Source organism: Rana temporaria, chromosome 4 (genome assembly GCF_905171775.1).
Source record: "Rana temporaria chromosome 4, aRanTem1.1, whole genome shotgun sequence".
Classification (NCBI taxonomy): Eukaryota; Metazoa; Chordata; class Amphibia; order Anura; family Ranidae; genus Rana; species Rana temporaria.
In genome coordinates this window covers 98377769-98401518 of record NC_053492.1, presented here as the reverse complement: position 1 = coordinate 98401518, position 23750 = coordinate 98377769, and the positions used below count along the sequence as shown (strand labels likewise).

Sequence of the window (23750 nt, the reverse complement as noted above, 5' to 3'; positions counted from 1 at the left end):
AGGGTATACCACCCACACCGAGATGCCTGCTTCTGAGGTCTATGGCAACTTCCGTTTTAACCGGGAAGCCATCCTTGAATTAACCCGAATCCTGCAGGATGATCTCACCACCCCAACCCAACGATCCCATGCCCTGCCACCTCTCATCAAAGTAATGGCAACACTCCATTTCCTTGCCACTGGGCCTTTCCAACGCACATGTGGAGGTCTGGCTGGGATGGCACAATCCTCCATCAGCAGGTGTGTCCATCAAGTAGTCCCTGCAATACTGAGACGCATGGCCAATCAATTTCAAAAACCCACCCAGGAGGACCAGCGATTGCAAACCATGACGGACTTTTACCACATTGCCCGATTCCCACGGACCATCGGGGCCATTGATTGTACCCATGTGGCACTACAGCCCCCCCCCCATGAGACAGAGCACCTGTTCCGGAATCGGAAGCACTGGCATTCCATAAATGTCCAGGTAATCGTAGATGCCCATGGCCTCATCTGGCACGTCTGTGCAAAATTCCCTGGATCCTGCCATGACAGCTATATATTCCGGCAGACCAAAATCTCCAGAGATTTGGAACTGAACATGTATGGAGACAGCTGGCTGATTGGTGAGTGACATGGGTGTCAGGTATGTCCCCCCCCCATGATGCAGACATGAGGGGCACATGCATGACTAACATCCTCCTGTCTTTTCCCTTCCAGGTGACTCTGGATATGCCCTGGGACCACATATGATGACCCCATTCAGGAACCCCCAAACCCCAGGAGAGCAACGCTACAACGAGGCTCACATACGCACCCGGGCAGTTGTGGAGCGCACATTTGGGCTGCTGAAGTCCCGCTTCAGATGCCTGGATAAGTCTGGGGGTACATTGTTGTATTCCCCAGACTTTGTGTGCCAGATCATCGGTGCATGTTGTATTCTGCACAACTTTGCCATGAGAAGGGGACTGGAGATTGACATACGTGCTGACCTGACCCCCGACCCAGGCAATCCCCCCCTAACTCACTCTACCCGGTCTGCTGAGGGCACAGCAGCCAGGAGACGCCTCGCAGAAGGCATCTTTTCACAGTAAACGCACATGAATAATGTCACAATGAGAATGTTTGTTTCTTTTCACAGTAAACGCACATGAATAATGCCACAATGAGAATGCATGAATGCACACTACTGTGGTCCCTAGCACAGACACATCACATGCACATCGAATTGGATTAGATCCAAGTACCCCCCCCCTTTGGTACTTGGGAGCAGTAACGCCACACCACGGCTCCAATTATGTCACTGTGAATTCATACACCATTCAGGAACCTGGGATCACTTCTCCCTGGTCCTGGGGATCCCTTCTCCACCAAAACTGAGGGTGACACCCTTATTTTATCAGGAATGCCACCTCCCACATTCACACATCATTCACACACATAAACCAAATCATAAGTACAGTATAATAAACAAAATCATAAAAAAAAAAAAAGTACCCCTGCTAATTAATTCCGGCGGCGAGTGCTCCGTCTGGGCTGCCCAAGGGCACGGCCAACTGGAGGATCTTCATGGGGGGGGGTGTTAGCAGGGGAGGGAGTATCTTCATGGGGGGGTGAGTGAGCAGGGGAAAAAGGAGCCTCCCCTGGTGTCTGTCCTCCTGCTGGCCTGCCCTCCAAGGCCACTTCTATCCTGTTCAGACAGCCAGTGATGGCAGCCGTATTGGCCTGGCTCTGCCCGGTTATTGTCCTGCACAGCCCGGGTATTGTCCTGCACAGCCTGGGTCAGGGCAGTCACCTCCTGGGCCACGCCTGTTGTGGCGGTCTTCAGGTCCCACAAACATGTGATGACCCCCAAAGAGTTTGTGGCCACATCACCGAGTGACTCCCTTATTGCACCCAGGCTATGCTCCATCTTGGTAAGAGTTTTTTTAATCTCACCCAGAGTGCGGGTCTGCCAGGCATTGTCCTTCTGCAGACTGGCCGGCAGACGCTCAAACACCCCCCTGGTCTCCTAGGTCACCATCCTGCCTGCCCCTGAGGCTTGTGGCTCTGGAGGAGGGGAGAGAGTGACCCTTGTGGTTTGCAGTCTGTTGGGGGAGGAGTGGGAGGGGCTGCCCCTGATGGTGGCCTGACTGCTGTCAGCCTCTGGGGTAGCCTCTGGGGTAGCCTCAAGGGTATCCTCAAATGTCATTAGATCAGAGGCCAGAAGGATTTCCCTGCCAAGCTGCAGATTTTCTTCTTCCACCCCCTCATCCTCCTCCCCCTCATCCTCCTCCCCCTCATCCTCCTCATGAGGGGAGGTTTCGCCACTCCCCTCCCCTGGGGACTCCTCAGCAGCCTCCTGTCCTTGGGGTGGTGCAGCAGCCTGGCCTGATGGCCCAGCATCCTCCTGGCCTGATGGGCCAGCAATCTCCTGGTCATCTGTGGAGGACACCAAACAATCACAGGTTTGAGGATCCACACACTTGGCACATCTTCCCTTCCCCCACCCACACATGCTAATCACCAGATAGAAAAACAAAAAACGTACCTGGCCTCACAGGAACATCAGAGTCAAAGCCACACAGGCCCACCACCTGCTCTGGCTGGAAACACCGGGCCACTGCCCATTCCTCCTCAGTCAGCCGGATGGGGCATGGTCCCCCTCCAGTGCCCCTCCTATGGGCAGTGAGTTTTGCCACCTTATTGCGGACCACGCTCCTTAGATCATTGATCTTTTTCTGGATGCCAGCGGGGGTCCTCGTCTCCCCCCCCCCCCGCCGCATTTATCTGATCTGTAATTTTTTGATATATCTACAAAGTCAAAAACAAACACTCAAAAAACAAACACAAAATCCAAGCAGAAAAAAAAAAACACTTAGCAGAAACAATCAAACAAAAAATACACTTATCAGAAACAAACAACAACTACAATCTAATACTCCTCCAAAACTTCTCTATCACACACAACTCACCAACAAACACTGACAAACGTTCAGAGCAGAAGCAACTTGCTCTAGGAAGGGAACACAGGGAAATACTTTTGCAAGGGAAGTGTGTTTGACTGTGGCTATTTACACACAGGGCGATCCTCAAACTAAGTATGCTTGGCCTTATACCTATCTCACTGATTGCGCCGAGCAAAGTTCTGCACATGCCCAGTGAGCAGCAGATTCGTGCGCGCATGCGCAGTACGGCCGGCCCTTCATTTGCATGGGGTCACGGCTCATTACAATGAACCACGCCCACTTCCTTCCCACTTGCAATAACCCCGCCTTACGCCTCGGAATTTAAGTTACGCAAGCGCTATTTTGTGCGCAAATGCGCTGTGGATACGGCACCTACGACACCAACTTAGGGCGCCGTAACTTAAATGACATAAGTTTTGAAAAACTTAATTTCCGGCGCTGGCTGTGGATTTGGCCCTAAATGTGTGTTTATCCTTACAAAGTTTGTTTACAAACTTCAAGATCATGCGGATAGAGGTAGGCTAGAAATAACTGAAATACAATGTAGAAATTATTATACAAATTTTAATTTTGACGATAGATTTGCTTTAGGTCACCTTGTATATTAAGGACTCCCAAGATCAACCATATGGGAAACTTGATTTAAGTAGGAGCTCTTATTCTCTCAGGTATTTCTATGTATATAGCGAGAATTAAAGTGGTTCTGGATGGAATCATTTAATAGAGGGAATGCACTGAAAATATTGTGACCTTCCTATAGACAACAAAATTAGGACAAACACATGTTAAAAGTACAATCAATTCTGCACTTTTTGGTTCTATGGTCAAACCCCTTGAATCAGATGTGTTATCACTCACTTTCACTATGAACTACATAGAAAGACAGATGAACACTATTTGTGACTGAGTCATCAAATGTGATGATTTGGAGAACCATCAAGATGCAAAAATATTAAAATTTCTGAAATCCCGGACACAATATTGAAAAGCAAGCTTCCAACTGTGTCAAAACACTTTATAAATGTAAATTGGCAAACAAGAAAATCCTAAAGCTGAGGCAGACAGAGTGCACCTTGTGGGAAGATCATTCTAAAATATAAATGAACCTTAATGAGATACTCTATGCAGAGTTCATTTCCTTAAGATTAAGGAATATATTCTGGCTAAAGCCTGTTCAGTGAAGGGGACATTGACATAGAAATCTCTCAAGAGAAATTCTTGTAAAATTCTGCTGAAACCAATTATCGATCTCTTGAAAGAGAACCAGATACTACTGTATAGAAATGGAGCTTTGCATTATCACTGCTTGTTATGGTTAGTAATGAAATAATAAAGCTACAATATGGAGATCGTCTAAGCCCACTACTTTCAAGTTTGAAGTTATCGATGGAGATTGAGGAATGGGAATGTTGTCCTTGTATCTACTGTATACTGCAGATAAAGATACAGTTCAGGTTACAAGGGCTGACTTTGCAATGTTATACTCACAGCTTTGGAGTCTGATCCATTACTAAATGTCAACACAGCCTACAGTTCAATCAGGGCTCAAGTCCTGCGGGAACGCGTGGGAACAGAGTTCCTGCACTTTTTTCACAGCAGGAACTCAGTTCCCTTTGCAGGACTCGAGAAGCCGAGCCGCCCGAGCCAATCCTTCACTAAGCGGCGATGCCCAGCTTGTGTCACTGTCAGGGGCAGGCAAACCTTAGTAATCCTTAATGTTAATGGCCGCTTCCTGTATATGGATTCATCGGGTAGTGTGCGGGTATCCTGTCACTTCCTCGATGTGGCATCGAGGAAATGACGGAATACCCGCACACTACCCGATGAATCCATATACAGGAAGCGGCCAGTAACATAAAGGATTACTAAGGTACATTGGATCGAAAAACAAAAAAACATGCAATTTAGTAAATATTAGTGCTGTCAAGTGATTAAAATTTTTAATCACGATTAATCGCATTAATGTCATAGTTAACTCATGATTAATCGCGCTATTAAGGAGGTTCACCCTTTAAAACATTTTTTTTTTGTTTTCTTATTTATTTTATTTTTTTTATAATATTAAATTGTGTTTTTTTATTTTTTTACATTTTGATCACTTTTATTGCTGTCACAAGGAATGTAAACATCCCTTGTGACAGCAATAGGTGGTGACAGGTACTCTTTATGGAGGGATCGGGGGTCTAAAAGACCTCCGAGCCCTCCTTTGCACTTCAAAGTATTCAGATCGCTGAAAACGGCGATTCTGAATACTGTGTACTTTTTTAAATCCGGCGTCATTGGCAGCCGAGAAACCCGGAAGTGACGTCATGACGCCGCTTCCGTGGTTTCAATGCGGAGACTGAATCAAAGCCGCTTACGGCTTAGTGTCAGTCTCCAACCTGGACACAGAAGGCGGCGGATCTAGGATCGGGTCTCCCGGTGGGACGGGAGGCCCGGTCAGAGCGGCGAAAGGCGGCGGGAGGGGGGGGGGTGTCCCCTCCCGCTCCTCCATCATAACAACCGAGCGGCTTTTAGCTGCATCGGTTGTTATGTTTGGATAGCCGATCGCCCGCTCTAAACAACGGTACCGGGATGATGCCTGCGGCTGCAGGCATCATCCCGGTATAACCCCCGAACGCTGCCTCGTTAATCGCGCGATAAAAAAATTGACGGCGTTAACATGGGTTTGCGTTAACGCCGTTAATAGCGCGTTTAACTGACAGCACTAGTAAATATGCATATGAACATATCAATATATATATTTTTTTTTTTTGGTGGGGAAGTGAATCTTGGGTGGGAGTTCCCCCACTTTTTCCCCCAGGACTTGACCCCTGAGTTCAATCATAACATGTACTGTAAGAGCTTTTCTCTGATAGCAGAGAAGTCAATGTGAACGGTGCAAAGTCTCTGATTATAATCATTTGGATAAGGTGTCTAAAATTCCAAACATCTAGAATTTGCAGCTAAATTTGGTAAAATCAATATTAAATGTTTATTGCGATAAGTAAACATTGAAAACCGTGTTTTTCATTTTCATATATATATTTCTTTATTTCAATATCTTTTTACCTCATAGGTTTTGGTATGAAAACCCCATGATGTTTACTGAGACTCAGAGAAAGGAACTTGAGAAGCATTCCCTTTCCCGTGTGGTTTGTGATAACACAGGCCTGAGCCATGTACCACCTGATGCCTTTCTTACAGGAAAATATCCGGATTACTTTTTATCATGTGACAGTGTACCCAGCCTAGATCTCAAAGCTTGGAAGGAGGACATTGAAAAAAGTATGATGGCTTTTTCCTTACATACTTGCCATTTGTAGGAGCTTTGTTTCTTTTCAGAGATAATACTAGCAATTCAAGGGTTCTGTGCAAAATTGTGTACGGTGTACAGACAAGGACTTCTGATCAATTAATTAGTGATGTCCTAAGGCAATCTCTAACCCCAACATGCACATCAACTAAACATTGCAAGTTAAGCTCCCTCCTCCTTTTGAATGACTGATGTGTTTTATTTTTAATCCCAAGGAGGCTCTTTTATTAAAATATTGTACCACAACTGCGAGCCAATCTCGTGTAAGGCTCAAAAACTTGTACACCATAAGTGAAACGACTGTCCTCAATCCAACCGTTGTGTAAAGGATCTCTCCACGTGCTCCAATAGTGTGACATTGTACAAACCAGTTTATTAAAAACACACTAAAAGCTTCACCCTATAAATTAACATTCCAAACTTCAAAAGCCAGCAAAAGTATAAAACCACAGTCACATCCCATTATGGGCAATGGAACCGTTCTAATTAGTGCAACTCAAATCGCAGCGACTTAGAAAAAGGTTCCTGTACTATTGTGGGGTGACTTCATTGTGACTTGCATTGACTTCTGTTAATGAAGTCACAAGCAAGCCGCAATAGGATTGTCCAGGATGTTGGGTGCTGGAAATATCTCCTAAACCTCCACAGTTTAGGAGATATTTACAATAGAGCCGTGCGCTGATGTCTATGGCACATGCGCCGATGTCTAAGGCGCAGGCACACTTTAGAAAGGGCAATCTGCCGTTTCTAAAGGGGTTATGCCGTGACTGGCGGCTCCCACGCGCATGCACGGAAGTGATGTCACGCGACTCTGGCCAGTCACAGAGCCGGAGTTCGCGGCCCTGGAAGAAAGAGGAGTGAAGATGGATGCTCGCTGCTAGTGGGGACAGCGGTGACATTGCAGGCTTCAGTTTCAGGTAAGTGACACATAATGGGCTATTATGCGATGCATAGTAGCCCATTATGCTTTACCTTCGCAGGGAAATAAAGAGGAAGTAAAACCCATCAGGGTTTACTTCCTCTTTAGGCATGTATAAAAACAGTTGTGTCACAACCCTTTACCTCTGGCTGGTGGTCAGACTCTGCTGGTGTCCAAATTAAGAACCACAATGACAGAGGGCCCTTTGGAAACACAGTGAGCTCTACAGCTGGTGTAAACCCTGCTGAGCCACTGGCAGTGTGGTATGATGTCCACCACTGAGGAATAGGACCGGGAGAGCCGAACAAGCTGGCTGGAGCCGGGCGCACTAGATGATGTCTGCGTTGCGCCAGAAACTAAGGGAAACAGGAGGCCCATCTGTCGTGGTGTACCACAAGCTCTGGGTTGCCGTGGCTTACATGTTTCGCGTAGATGCCCTTTTTTGCAAAGTCCACCCACCCACTTTGAAAAAGCGCATGCGCTTAGCACCAACCACGCATGTCGATCTAGGAGGTGCATTGACATTCATTTGAATGGCACCCCAAATACACCTTCTGCCCACAGTTTGATTGCCTGCACCGCAATGCTGTGCATGCTTGTGTGGTGCAATTTGTGTCACGACATAATGACCAAAGACAAATGTCGGTCCTGAGGTCCCATAGGTTGAAAACCACTGTTATAGAAAATGCGATAGTAATGCTCTGTTAGCAATTTGAATTAATCTATCTCTGCATGTTTCTACTAATGGAGGGAACTTTAAATTTGCTAATGTAGTCTTGCATGATATTATCATGTGCAATTAATTTCCAATGACACTTAAAAATAAATACTCCAGAATCTTCCGGTATGGGGAAAAAAGAAAAACAACCTGTATAAGTCTAGAGTACAATGTTTGACAAGGAGATGAGCTCAACTCTTCAGATGGGATGGATGTTGATGCACAAGATACACCCACACAGGATAAACTGCCACCACCATTCTTCAGTGCTATCAGCTGTGCTGTTGTGGTTTTCAGAGTATCTAATACACCAGGCAACTCTATGGAAGTGCAATACTTTAGTTACAAAAACATTATTTTTTCACATATCCATGCACTTCATTTGTTAGAAATTGATTACTTGTGGAAAAATGTAGCCCCCACACTTGATCAAAAATGATTCAGTAGGGTTTTCCAAGGTAAAAGCAAAATATGAACTTACTTGAGCAGTATATAGTTACCTCAGTACTATATTATAATAATACTATAATGAATGTATTACAGTAAACACCTATCCCCATGGGTACTGTAGTTTCTGGTTGCTTGAGAACTAATAGTAACTCTCAAGCAACCACTTCCCCGTGGCACCCTGTTGCCCCCCCCCCCCTTTGACCTGACTGACCTGCTGGTTAGCTTCCTCAGCCAATAGGTAAATGTAAGCAGGTATGTATGCGGCATATTACTTCAGTCCAGGCTCCTGGTCCTTGCAAAATACATCCAGTGAGGCGATCACATTTTATTTCTTTGCACAGTGTTTTAGAAGCTGTTAAACAAAATATGATCACAAGATACTAAAATCTTGTGGCAGCAAACAAAGGAGTTCTCCATGCAAGCTCAAACAAGCGAATAACTTTGCGGAATAGTTACTCAGCAATTTAAATTAATGGAGATTTCTTTACTGTTGAATCTTATGCTTAATGATTCCGGGACTTGTTTTGCAATTGGCAGGTTTCTGTCAGTTGCTTGTGACCGTGCTGCTATTTGCAGGGATAGAGACGTCAAACTGGGGCATTTAGTTCTCATGAATATAGTTCCTGCCCATCTTGTGACAATACCAGCTTCATCCCTCAAGAATAAATGTGTGTTTATTAAAACAACAAATGCGCACTATGCTGTAGTGGGTTTGCCAACAAATCCGTATAACTTAAATGGCTGATGTCCAAATATGAGAGAAGAACCACACTCTCTTACTGTATATTTGGATTTATTGCATGTCAGGCTGTGGCATGCCTTTTGGAGCCAGCGTTCTGTCGAAGTGCCTGGCTATCGAATAGTGCCCGGGTGGAATTGCCCATACGCCACATGGAGCTCAGTTGACGATCATCTGTTGATTCGCGTTGCCGAGGCATGTTCATGTAGGAGAGGGGCGGATAGACAAATGAAGGGGGCGGATATTTAAATGATGGGCAGTGTTGGGGGCAGAATTTTTATGGAAGGCTAAACAAAACTGCAAAATAAATCTTTATCTAAAATAGAAAAAGCCGCTCTTCAATTGACTAAACACTGCCCGTTAGCATCCAGAAAGAAAGAATATTAGATAAAGATTTCCTTTGCAGCTTTGTTTGGCCATCGATAAAAATCCTCCCCTTCATGTAAGTAGCCGCCCCTCAGATACATGAACGTGCCTCAGCAACACGAGACAACAGCTGATCGTAAACTCAGCTGTTCTGGGGCTCCGTTCTGCGAATGCGCAGCGCATGCGCAGTTTTACCTGGGAATTTCTCGATAGGGGGCATTTCTCAACAAGACACCGGCACCTAGTAAGCTGATAATACCCTTGAACTGTAAAGGTTCTCATTCATCCAGGTGATGGTATATCTGTAAAAAAAAAAATCAAGGCAACTGAACTTGCTGTATTTTTCTTGAAGAGTTTGCAAATCATCCACCAAGCTTTCTCAATTCAGAATCACTTGTACATACATTCTCTGGAAATGGAAAGTGGATGTGAGTGGTGTGCTTTGTATTAAATGGATAATGTGTTTGAAATCTTATAAAAATAAAATATTTTATTTGATTTTGATAATTTTTAGGTTTTAAAAAAGAAAACAGAACTGTATTAAAATGGGAGTTGATCTCTTATAAATGTATTCAGAATGTTATCTATGTTATAGGTTTGTTTTTTAAAGTACTTTCCAAGTCAATTAGATAAATGATTAAAAATGTATGTCGAAATGCCTTTATTAGATGTTAAAAAAAGATTTCCAGTATATTTCCTTGGAAATTACATGTTTGTAATACATGTTCAAATATATGTCTGTGGAAAATACATTTAACTTACATTTTTTAAATGCATTTACAAATATATGTCAAAATATATGTTAAAATTACTTTTTTATATGTTAAAAAAAATCTGAGGAATAGATTTTTAAAATATACTTTCAAATATTTGTCTGTGGAAAATACATTTTAACTTACATTTTTGGAATGCATTTACAAGTATATTTAAAAATCTTTTATTTAAATGCATTTTTTTAGATGTTCAAAGATATCTGGAAAAATATTTAAAAAATATATTTTTAAATATATGCCTTTGGAAAATATATTTTAATGTACATTTTTGGAAAATATATTGTTAAAATATATGGGCGTAGGCTAATATGTTGTAAATATATGTACCATATATATATTTTTTCCCCCAAATATATTGGAAATTTTTCTTCCATTTTGGATAGCAGTAAAAACCTGACATGTTTTGTGCCTCCTAATGGTTACTTTAAAGTCAAATTCTGGGCATATTTAGAAGACATAACTGATTGCAGCTCTGTAATCATTTAAGCATCATTAAAATATATTTTAAAATGCAAACAATACCAGCATTCGATCCGAAATCGGCCTCTTGCAGGCTTCTGTACAGTCTGCATAGCAGAATTTATGGAGGATGATGAAGCTGCAGCACAAGGAGCCAAGAAGGTGTGCTGCAGTGAAAGGATAATGCTTATGCAAGGAGAGAGCAGAGTAACACAGTGATGAGCTCATAATTCTTGATCATGAATTTCTGATACTCATTCTTAGTCAATCTATATGATTTCCTACATTTATTTATTTTAGTCAAGTATTTATGCATAACTGTATATTTTTTATACTTTAGCAGTCAGCAAGTGGCAAATGAGATCCTGCTAATCCAAAATTTCAAACTGCTGGTTTACTGCTGTGCTAAGTATCACAATTTCAGGAATCATATACAGATAGGAGCACAGGAAGCTTACTGCAGTAAAAGTTTATTTTAACCATTTCAGCCCCGGAGGATTTGGCTGCCCAATGACTGGGGCATTTTTTGCAATTCAGCACTGTGTCGCTTTAACTGACAATTGCACGGTCATGCGACGTTGCACCCAAACAAAATTGATGGCCTTTTTTTCACACAAATAGAGCTTTCTTTTGGTGGTATTTGATCACCTCTGCGTTTTTTATATTTTGCGCTATAAACAAAAAAAAAAGCGTAAATTTTGAAAAAAAAAAATATTTTTTACTTTTTGCTATAATAAATATTTCCAAGAAATTTTATATATATATATATATATATATATATATATATATATATATATATATATATATATATATATATATTTCTAAGCTTAGGCCGATATGTATTCTTCTACATATTTTTGGTAAAAAAAATCGCAATAAGCATTTATTGATTGGTTTGCGCAAAAGTTATAGGCCCAGATTCACAAAGGAGATACGACGGAGTATCTCAGATACTCCGTCGTATCTCTCAGAGTATCCATGCGACTGATTCATAGAATCAGTTACGCATAGATATCCCTAAGATCCGACAGGTGTAATTGTTTTACACTGTCGGATCTTGGCATGCAGTACCGCGGCCGCCGCTGGGGGGAGTTTGCGTCGTAAACCAGCGTCGGGTATGCAAATTAGGAGTTACGGCGATCCACGACGGTTTTTCGCATTCGCTACGTCGCCGTTAGTCTAGTTTCCCGTCGCAAAGTTAGTCGTCGTTTTGGGTGCCTTAACTTTAGTCAGCAAACGTATTGCTGTCTAAAGTATGGCCGTCGTTCCCGCGTCGAAATTTTAAATTTCACGTCGTTTGCGTAACACGTCCGGGAATACGGAAGTACGCTACGCGCGTCGCCGTTCGAAAACATGACGTCACTTCGCGCGAAGCACGGCGGGAGTTATGAAACAGAGCATGCGCAGTAAGTCCAGCGCAGGAGCGCGCCTAATTTAAATGTTACCCGCCCATTCGATTTGGACCGCCTTGCGCCGGACGTATTTACGATACACCGCCGCAAGTTTCCAGGTAAGTGCTTTGTGGATCGGGCACTAAAACTGAAAACTTGTGACGGTGTAACGTAAACGGCTACGTTACACCGGCGCTATTGTACCTGAATCTGGCCTATAGTGTCTACAAAATAGGGGATAGATTTATGGCATTTTTATTAATATTTTTTTTTTACTAGTAATGGCGGCGATCTGCGATTTTTATTGTGACTGCGACATTATGGTGGACACTTTTGATGCTATTTTGGGACCATTCACATTTATACAGCGATCAGTGCTATAACAATACACTGATTACTGTGTAAATGACACTGGTAGGGAAGGGGTTAAGTGTGTCCTAGGGAGTGATTCTAACTGTGGGGGGTACAAGTCACACAACAGTGATCACTGCTCTCGATGACAGGTAATAGTAGATCACTGTTCTGTCACTACGCAGAACAGGGAAATGCCTTGTTTACATAGGCATCTCCCCGTTCTGCAGCTCTGTGACACGATTGCGGGACATCGTGGCAGGGGCTCGTGGCAGGGGCGTGCGTACCGGCAAGTTCAAAGGGATATATACAGGCGGTGGTCGGCAAGTGGTTAAAGTAAATATTTTATACAAATAATAAAAATGTAATTTATAAATAAATAAAAACTGATCAAAAAACATTATATTTTCAGTTTAAAACTGGCATTTTTCCAAATAGAAAAAAAAGGATTTATGTTTACATTTTACTTGAAGCATTCTGAAGTACAAACTATATTCAACATATTTAATAGAAGTGAAGAAAAAAAAGATCAGCGATCTTAAAGCTGCATTGGTGGAATAGTACTGAATGAGAGCGTGACCGGTGCATTGGTCGTGTAAGCCTGCCTTGAATTTAAAAGTGTACTTGAAGAAAAAAAAATGTTGCCTCATTTCTCACTAAGACAAACCTTTGATTAGAGGAATAAAACCAAGATAAACATCAAGAAGGATTTAACGCGTAGATTTTGTTTATTGTAGGTACATCCTGTGGCCTTCCAATGAAGATAGAAAATGGTGACTTTGTGTTTTGTTCGGAGGCTGTGTTAATTTATTTTTGTTACTCTGGCTATCACTTAGAAGGACATGAAGAATTAGCATGCCAAGGAAATCAATGGAGTACCAAACCCCCATTTTGTTCAGGTACAGTTTATTACGGAGAATTTCAATGAGAACTCTGCTGCTTTAGGATCATTTAATTAAATTGTAGATATTGGTGTATCGTGACAGGCAAACATTTAATGCTGAAACAAATTCGTCATTGTACAAATAACAAGGGAAAATCTGCCATTTTATTGTATAGTGATTACAAAGCAGCATTAGTCACTTTTCATGCACCTTCTCAACCAAGTGTCATTGTATTGCCTCTGTTACTACTGGCTGATGGGGACCCCAAACAACCTTTTTCTTTCAATCATCCTTTATTTGATTTTAAACAGCAAAAAACAGAAATTCACAAAAACCCAAAAGACATTCCTCTGGTTTAACCCTCTCATTTTACATAAGTCAGGGATATCAACATAAGATTCACAGAAAAATAAATAAAAATAAAAATATAACTAAAAAAAAAACATTTCCCCAACATATCATTCTCCATGAATATACGAGGAAGAAAACAATCGCTATACATTTTAGTTATTCTTATCTTATTGTAATTTCCTTCCCCTCTATCTTATCTGAGGGCAGCTCTCTACTCTGATAACACCTTCTTTGCAATGATACTATTTGTCCCTTTCCTAGCGGGATCCCCATGTCCCGCCAGAGTCAGGGCAGTTAAACTGTCTCTCTCTGTTTCGCTTTACTTTACCTCCCTTATACCCCCCTTCCGTAACCTATCCCCCCCAAAAAAAAAAAAAATAAAAAAAAAAAAAAGGAAAGAAAGATAAAAGTTTGTCTCCCCCCCCCCCGACCCCAGCGCGACCACCCCCTCTCAATCCACATCCATCAGGGCCTTTCCCTCCTCCGAATATCTAAATATATTCCATTCCGCCCATGTTTCTGCCTTGAGGTCCATACTAAGTCCTCCATTCTATTCAGGTCTTCCACTTTAGTAAGCCACATCTTTACGGATGGGGCCCGTGCCCGCTTCCACAATCCTGGGATGCAAGCCCGGGCCGCATTCAAAAGATGGCACACGACTGATTTCCTGTATTGCCTCACTGGTATCTCCACATCTTGTAGTATAAAAAAAGACCACTCCTCTGGTAATTGTTCCCTACAAAATCTTTGGGTTATTTCCCTGACCTTTCTCCAATAGCTTCGAATCTTGGGGCAGGCCCAGAAGATATGCATTAGGGTTCCTCCTTTCTTACCACATCTCCAACACCTGTCTGTTATTTCTGGGAAACATTTATTCAGTATCTCCGGGGTCCGATACCACTGAGATAGTATTTTATAGTTCATCTCTTGTGTCTTTATACACATGGATGTTTCAAAGATATTCCTTACTATCTTAGTCTTTTGATCTTCTGTGAAGGGTCTTCCCAAGTCCCGTTCCCACCTATTAAAGAAGGGCATTTGATCATCCTCTGTTGGGGTATTTAATAATTCACCAATTCTTGATAGGGAGTGTCGTAAGATCCCTCCCCCACTGCAGTATCTCTCGAACAGTGTCATTCTTCGACCATATCTAGCTGATGGTTTTAGAGAGTCTAAGAAATGGTGCAATTGGAGAGATCTCCAGAAATCCAACTGGTAAGGCAAGTCTTCACCTTCCATCACCTGCCTGGTAATCCATCCACCCTCCCTCAAAAAGTGCGATGCCTGGAACCACCCTTGCTCCCTCATTTTACTAAAGGGTCCGTTCATTAACCCTGGTTCAAACTGCGGGTTTCCCAAAATTGGAAAAAGTGGTGAGTCCTCCGTGGACAGTACCCCCCTCACGAACAGCCTATGTGCTACACGCAAGGTGGGGCCTATCAACGGATGGCTCTTGGTATCTGATGGAAGCCCCCGGTAACACCGCTGCAAGATACCGCCGCATTGATCCTGCTCCAGCCCCGGCCATAACTTTTCTCCAGCATGCCGACTCCAATCAATAAGTCGGCACAATAATGCCGCTTGATAATATCTATAGATATCTGGGGCAGCTATTCCTCCATCCCGTTTGGCCAATGAGATTATGCGGGCCTTGATTCTTGGACGTTTGTTTGCCCATATAAACCCACTGATAAGGGACTGTGCCTGCCTAAAAAAAGATCTGGGTATATCAATCGGGAGGGTCTGAAAAAGGTACAGAAACTTAGGTAGTATGCTCATTTTAATGATGCTAGATCTTCCAAGCCATGAATGGAACCCCCTCCGCCAACCATCCAGGAGGGCCCGTGTTTTGGACAGCAAAGGCAAAAAATTAAGTTTAAAAACTTGTGTTAAGTCCGCCGGGATAGAGGTCCCCAAGTACGTAAGAGAGGTATCAGACCATTTAAATTTTGATTTCAATATCCTCAATTCTCTCTCCGGGATCGCCACTCCCATCGCCTCCGATTTATCGTAGTTAATCTTGAAATTTGACAACTCTCCATACACACTTAGTTCTTGTTCCAGGTTAGGAAGGGATTCCATCGGGCTGGTCACACTAAACATCATGTCATCAGCATAAGCTGAAATTTTGTATTCTGTACCTTTCAAAAAAAAAAACTTAATATCGGGGTTCAGCCGAATTCGGCTCAGCAGCGGTTCAACAGTCAGAGCAAACAATAGCGGCGATAGGGGGCAACCCTGCCTTGTCCCGTTTGAAAGTTGGAAGGGAGGTGATAGTGTTCCATTCACTCTAACCTGGGCCGTTGGTTGTGTATAATTGCTTGCAATCCATCGCAGCATCTTCCTCCCGAACCCCATGTGTCTTAGCACCACAAACATAAATTGCCAGTTAATCCGGTCAAATGCTTTCTCTGCATCTGTTCCTAAAAAGACACAAGGGGTTCGGGTGGTACCCACCAGGTGGATCAGATTCAGGGTCTTGACCGTATTGTCTCGGGCTTCCCGCGTCTGCACGAATCCCACCTGATCTTTATGGACAAGTCCTGATATCTTCTGCTGTATCCGCCCTGCCAAGATCTTGGCAAAGAGCTTCATGTCTTCATTCAGTAAAGAAATTGGTCTATAACTCCCACATTGGGAAGGATCCTTTCCTTCCTTAGGGATCACAGCTATCACCGCTTTTAGCGATTCGTTATGGAAGGTACCAGAATCCCCTAAACCATTGAACAGTCTGACCATAAATAAGCCCAGTTCGGGCATAAAAGCTCTGTAATAATGAATGGTATAACCGTCTGGCCCAGGTGCTTTCCCTCCCTTCCCCTTTTTCACTGCCTCCTGTAGTTCTTCTATTGTGATAGGTTTTTCCATTTCCTGGCTCATTTCTGATGTTAAGCTGGGGGTACCTGAAGTTGCTATATAGTCACCCATTTTCGCCTGGTCTTGAGAGCTTATTTGCAAGTTAGATAGGGAGCCGTAATAATCCCCAAATCTCCCTGCTATCTCTCTAGGTAACACAATTTTCTCCCCCTCTGTGCCCTGGATCATCGGGATATAGGTTTTAGTCTGTTGTTCCTTTAGAGCCCTGGCCAGTTGTTTCCCACTTTTATTACCAAATTCGTAATTCTGTCTTCTGCCATTTTGTATTGCCCATTTGGCCCGCTTTAAAAGTAGTTCTGTGATTTGTCTACGCGCCCCCCGTAGATCCCGTTCCAACGCAGGGTTAGGGTTCTGTTTGTGTTTTGTCTCCAGGTTTGCAATTTCTGTCATAAGAGTTGTTACCTTTGTCTCCCTCTCTCTTTTTATCCTCGCCCCATGCTTCATCAGTATCCCCCTTATCACCGCCTTGTGGGCCTCCCACACCACTCCCAGGTCACAATTGGGGGTCACATTGGCCTCAAAGTACCACTTTAGTTCCTTCCGCACCTCTTCTAGTACAACCTCCTCCTGCAATAAACTTTCATTCAGTCTCCATGGCCCGGCACCCACTGGGCGTGAGTTCCCTAACACATATTTTAAACTAATTGGGGCATGGTCTGTCCATGTGATTTCTCCAATTACAACCTCCTTTACAGAGTGCAATTGGTTATGTGGGATGAAATAATAGTCTATACGCGAATACCTTTTATGTGGGATAGAATAGAAGGAGTAGTCTCGTTCCCCTGGGTGCATCAGTCTCCATATATCTATTAGCCTTGCCCGTTGCAACATCTGTAGGACTCTCTTGCGGGTTCCCCCCGCAACTGATGAACCACCAGAAGAAGTATCTAACTCTGGATACAATGGCATATTCAGATCTCCTCCCATTATCAACTGTCCTTCCTGAAAATCTGCCAATTTGTCTAGAAATCTTCTCAGGAAGTGGTCTTGAGATGTATTGGGGGAGTAAAAAGTGGCAAGTGTTATTATCGTACCACCTATGGTCCCTTTCAGGGCCAGGTATTGACCTCCCGGGTCAACCAAAGACTCTGTCAGTGACCATAGGGTATTGTTTGAGATTAAAATAGACACTCCCCCCTTTCTAGCCTCTGGGTTCGTCGCGTGGTATACCACCGGGAAGGGTCTACCTGCAAGAAAGGAAGGCCCCCCTGTCCTGAAATGGGTCTCTTGTACCAAAGCAATGTTACATCCCCTTTTCTTCAGATCCTGAACCAAGATCCTCCTTTTTTCGGGTATGTTTAGGCCCTTAGCATTAATTGAAATCACTACCAGTGGGTCCATCTCTGAAACCAGAAACGAAACCCCAAGGGATCCCTCAATATTCCAGGACCAACAAAGTCAGGGCAAAGCACAACCGTGGGGGGCGCGGGGGAGACACAAAAAGAGAGGAGAAAAAAAAAAAAATTATAAATAACACCCACCCCCCCCCCCCACCTCCCAAAAAAAAAAAAAACCCCCTCTTCTAAACTGATATCACCGAGCGGCGGGAGGGAGATCTTATACCTCCCTCTCCCCCTCGGGGATACCACAAAGCCAAAGCTTTAGACACTCTCAACCCCTAGACCCTATGAGTGTTGGCCTAACAGGGGAAGGTAACTTGCGCGGACCCCGGTGAGGAATCCTCCTCGCCCCCCTAAAAACAACCTTTTTATATGTATGATGTGGAAGTATACCTCTGCAGGATCTTAATTAGAAGTGACTGGTATTTGGATTTGGGTAGCACAGTGGCTTGGTAGCTTGCACTTCTGCCTTGCAGCTCTGGAGTCCCTAGTTAGAATCCCACTCAGAACACTATCTGAGTTATTCACTTTAAGGTCATATATTGATACAAAAAAGATTCACTGGCGCTCTATGGGTTAACACTATAGTCCAATATAATATTTAAGACCCTTGTATGGGCTGTAAACGATCCGTGCTGCAGAAATCCAGGTACCTAGAAGCACCACCAAAATACAGTTACAACAAAAAGGAATTCTGCGCTCATAAAGGTTTACCATTCTAATTCCACATAATGTTTGTGAGGAATAACATTCAGTAGATCTCAGTTTGTTCGGAAGAACCAGTTCTTTATGTAGAAAAGATAAACAAATGTATACAGCACAATGCAAAAAAAATGTTCCCAGTGCCTGCATGAAAACACACACAATGTTTCAGGGCTTCAAGGGTTAAAATTTTGCAATTTTGTTTCCAGCTGCATTCATAGAAAACAACCGTGCTGATTGTAATTGGAGTACATTACCCAGGACGTCACTATGGCGTTTGATGTCACTTCCTAGTTAATATCTGGCATCTGGGCTCCTGTACACTCTCCTGTATGTGTCCAAACGTGCTCCAGCCTCAGTGTTTGCAGCTGCTAGGAGCGCAGAACAGAGATGACAGCCATGGAGAGACAATCTTCCTGTTGGAACGTGCTGACAAGCAGGCAGAGAAAAGTTCAGCCGAATGTTAGGCGCCCTCCAGTGGACAAAGTGCAAATTGCATTGAGGAAAAAAAATGTAAGTTGTAAATAGCGATTATAAATGAAAATCTTTTCTTGATATTACTGACTTAGGTCTTCCAAAATAAAAGAGGGGTTTTGAAACAGTCCCAGACTACGCGTTTCGCCCTATCCAGGACTTTGTCACAGTCATTAGGACTCAAAATTGAAAATGTATTTATATAGACTAAAAAAGGGGAGGATTTTAATGAAGGGGAGGGGAACAGGAAATGATGTATCAAAACCGAGAATTTTAACCCTTGACAAGAACATAACATAACAAAAATCAAATATAAGCATACACACACAATTTACATCAATATTTAAAATTTTAAAAAATTATTATTCTCATATACTTTTAAAATCATGAATGTAAAAAGACAATGCTATTTTTGTCTCTGTGTAAAATAATACACTCTCTCATTATATATGGTACCAACATACCTATATAGGAGCACTCCGTTACTATACTGCCCTCTAGTGGTAGAACATAAAATATATTGCTAAAATATTCAGTAGAATAAACATATAATTAAAAAGTCAGAAAGAAGATAATTTTTTGATTAGATGAGAACATTGACCTCAATTTCCTCATTTAACCCCTTGGGTGCCAAACAATCAAATCTATGTATCCAAAAGACCTCCCTTCTACACAGAAGGGAGAATCTTTCATTAGTGGTCAGGGTTCCTTTTGGAATGTGCTCTATCACAAAGACTTCTAGGTGTTTGAAGTCCTTGTTATGACAAAGATTAAAATGCCGGGGAACACTATGTTCTGTACATCCCTTTTTAATTAGGCGACGGTGATCCCCGATTCTGGCACGTAGTGCCCTAATAGTTCGGCCTACATAAAAGAGGCCACAGGAACACCGTAAAACATAGACTACAAATTCTGTAGAGCAAGTTACAAAATGTTTAATGTTTAGTAATTTTCCAGAAGGTAAGTGTATTTTATCTGTGCCGTGGGTGATAAATTGGCACGTCAGACACGCCCGTTTTTTGCACTGAAAAATCTCTTTACGGTCATTAAAATAGCTTCTAATATCCAAGGGAGAGCCTGATGGTTTCTTTTGAATTTTGCTCGGTGCTAAAATATTTTTAATTGTACGGGCCCTCCGAAAAGTAACCTGCGGGGTGGCTGGAAGTATTGGAGCCAATCTTTGATCTAAATGCAATATTTTAAAATGTTTCTTAATAATGTCAGCCACTGATTTATAGCAATCATTATAGGTAGTCACAAATCTTGTGGTATTTTCATTGACTGGATGTTTTTTGGTCAGTGTTGCCTCAGGTGGTTTTAGAAAAGAAGAAAAAGCTTCATTGACTAAGTTCTCAGGATAACATTTTTCCTCAAATTTCTTTTGCATTAGAATACTCTGTTCAATATATTCCTCATCCTGGGTACAGTTCCTTTTCAGTCTATTGAATTGTCCTTTTGGAATATTCTTCTTCCAGACAGGATGATGGCAGCTATCGTAGTGAAGATACGAGTTGCCATTAGTGGGCTTATTGTGATTTTTAGTTATTATTTTATCCTGTTCGTGTGTTACCACTAGGTCCAGAAAGACTAATTCATGGGGATCTATGACGTATGTGAAGGTTAGATTAAAAGTGTTAGAATTACAATATAGAACAAAAGAAAGGAAAGTCTCCATAGTCCCACTCCAAATTAAAATCACGTCATCAATATAACGCCCGAAGTAAACTATGAATTCTGCGAAGGGATTATTCTGCCAGATGTTTTCATCTTCCCATTGACCCATGGTTAGGTTGGCATATACAGGTGCATAATTAGCTCCCATCGCAGTCCCCTTTAATTGTAAATAAAACTGCTCGCAAAACGTGAAGTAGTTGTGCTTTAAACAAAATTCAACTGACTCCAGTAAAAACTGAGACTGGAGAGAATTGAAGTCTCCACTCTTATTTAAGAAGTATTGAACCGCTCTAATTCCAACCTCATGAGGAATAGAGGTATAGAGCGACGCTACATCCAGGGAAGCCCAAAAATATCCTGGTTCCCATCTGTAGTGTTGGAGAGCATCTATAACGTCTTTGGAGTCTTTTATATATGATGGCAGTTGGAGAACAAGGGGTTGTAACATGTGGTCAATATACATGGAAAGACCACAAAGAAAACTATTCGTGCTAGCTATAATTGGGCGGCCCGGGGGATCTATAAGTGATTTATGAATTTTAGGTAAGAAATAAAAATGTGGGGTGCTGCATTCGAACGGGAGAAAAAATTGCCTCTCTCTCTTCGTAAGCACACCGTTTCCCCATGCTGTATATATGAGGGTTTTTAGTAGCTGCTGGTATTCCGGGAGGGGGTCTTTGGATAATTTCAGATAGGTATCAGTGTCCGCTAGAAGACGACTAGCCTCCTTCAAGTAGTCTATCTTATTTTCGATCACTATACTTCCCCCTTTGTCCGCCTGTTTAATAATAATATCAGCATTATTTTTTAGGGCTTTAAGAGCTAGATTCTCCTCAAGTGTTAGGTTTAGGTATTTTGTATTCTTCGGTTTTTCACATAGGACTACCAAATCTTTGTAGACCGCTTGGTAATAGGTCTCAATGTAAGGTCCTTTTGATGAACTAGGATAAAATGTGGATTTTGGTTTAAAAGTGGTAGTTTGCATAGAGGGTTCTATCTGCGACATAGCGACATCGCCCTCTGTGTGGCCCTCCTCCCAGAGTTCTTCAAGAATTTGAAGTACCTCTTCCTCAGGCATAATTGATGGTGAGGGTGTTGGTGCCGCCGATTGACTGACATAATTACGATTTTGGTTCACCAAAGGGTTAGTGGCAAAATGGCGCTTCAATGTGAGCTGTCGAATGAAAACATGTAAGTCCTTAAATAATCCAAATTTATTTGGGCCACTGGAGGGTGAAAAACTTAGCCCTTTTTGTAGGACCCGAGTTTCAAATGGGGAGAGTATGTGCGACGAGAGATTGTAGATTTTTATGGTGTCAGTACTTGGTTCCTTTCTACTCTCTCTTTTTTGTTGTCTCTTCTGTCGGGTCCCTGCTCTTCGTCCTCTTCTAGTTTTCTCTTTTCTTTCCCTCCCTTTGGAGGTAATTTCTGAAAATTTTGATCAATAGATAATGAATCTCCTAGTGGGGGGTCCAATTGTGACGGAATGGGAATCAGTTCATCTGAGGATTTTGGTCTAGCTCCTTGTATTTTGTAGATCTCGAGGTCCCGGGAAAGGGGACTAAACCTATTACTAATGGGAATATTGTGAATTTCTACAGGTCTGGTGGTATTGATGGGCCTCGCTATAGTGACATCTAAATTAGTGGCAACGGTGGTTAAAGAGACTTCAGGCGGAAGGAGGGGGAGTACCGTATTCGTAATTCCAATGTCCATAGTAAATGACTCCCTATCTTCCACAACCCCACTAGGGGGATGTTCATTCTGAGCAGATAAGGTATCTACTAAAATAGGATTGCTCTTCATCTGTGAGAATGAGGGTTCAATAGCCCTCGGTCGATGTTGAACCCGCTCTCTATCTAATGTTTTTGGTCTTTGTTTATTATTTTTGTTTTTATTTTTCTGTTTATTTTGTGTATTCTGTAATGGAGCCCCCAGTCTGTCGTTACCTGTACGCTTCCATTCGAATACCTGACAATTACTGTAGTCAAAAAGATCCCTCTCTAGTTTACTTGTTTTCTTTAGGATAAGCGCATCTTCATCTTTTTTTATGTTTCTATTAAGTACTTCCAGCCATTTCGAAAACAGGCAGGAGGAACTGTACTCTTTTAGGAGTGTTTCTTTCTCACTCACTTGCTGTTGTGCCAGTTCCACCTTTCTCTCTCTTTGGGTGACCAATAATTTGATCCATTTCATCGTACAAAATTCTGCCAAAGACCTCCATTCCTTAGTGAGGTCTTCATCCAGAAAGCTGCACTGTTTTTTAATTCTTAAACCCCGAGGTGTAATACCTAATTCTAAATATTTTTCTAGAAAGGCCAAGTCCCACCATTGGGTCTGTTCATAGAGCCTTGCGTCTTGTAGTTGAAAAAAAGCCTTTCTCATATTTATTTCAAAAAGCTCACTATGAGGCTGATTCTGACTCCTTGGGACTTCATTATGATCCACAGAGAGATTTACATTATTGAAATTGATGTTATTAAAAATTGCTTGTAGTCTAATTGTTCTGTCTGTACACCCAATATTATTCATGTTTAAAAATCTAAAAAAGCTTAAAATAATTTATATATCCTAATTTATAAAATTGCATCATACATACAAAAAAAAAAAAAAAGGGAGGGGGGGGGAGAAAAGACCCGATTATGAAACACGTAATAACTGCACGTTAAAATGAAAATGAGAAAATTGACAATCCAAAACAATCAAGGACTAACCCAGAGCGGCCAAGAAAAAAAGGTCCAGAAAGCATATATTGATACAAAAAAGATTCACTGGCGCTCTATGGGTTAACACTATGGATTGTCTCTCCATGGCTGTCATCTCTGTGCTGCGCTCCTAGCAGCTGCAAACACTGAGGCTGGAGCACGTTTGGACACATACAGGAGAGTGTACAGGAGCCCAGATGCCAGATATTAACTAGGAAGTGACATCAAACGCCATAGTGACGTCCTGGGTAATGTACTCCAATTACAATCAGCACGGTTGTTTTCTATGAATGCAGCTGGAAACAAAATTGCAAAATTTTAACCCTTGAAGCCCTGAAACATTGTGTTTGTT

General features: G+C 42.3%; 1 protein-coding gene across 1 annotated transcript in view; it reads left to right on the top strand.

Moving 5' to 3' along the window:
• Positions 1-23750, top strand: part of TPO (thyroid peroxidase) — a 239484-nt gene that overhangs the window by 159273 nt on the left and 56461 nt on the right. Inside the window, exons 10-11 of the mRNA XM_040348668.1 lie at positions 5989-6197; positions 13129-13290. Coding sequence (XP_040204602.1) covers positions 5989-6197; positions 13129-13290 — 371 coding nt within the window. The remainder of the gene's footprint in view (positions 1-5988; positions 6198-13128; positions 13291-23750) is intronic.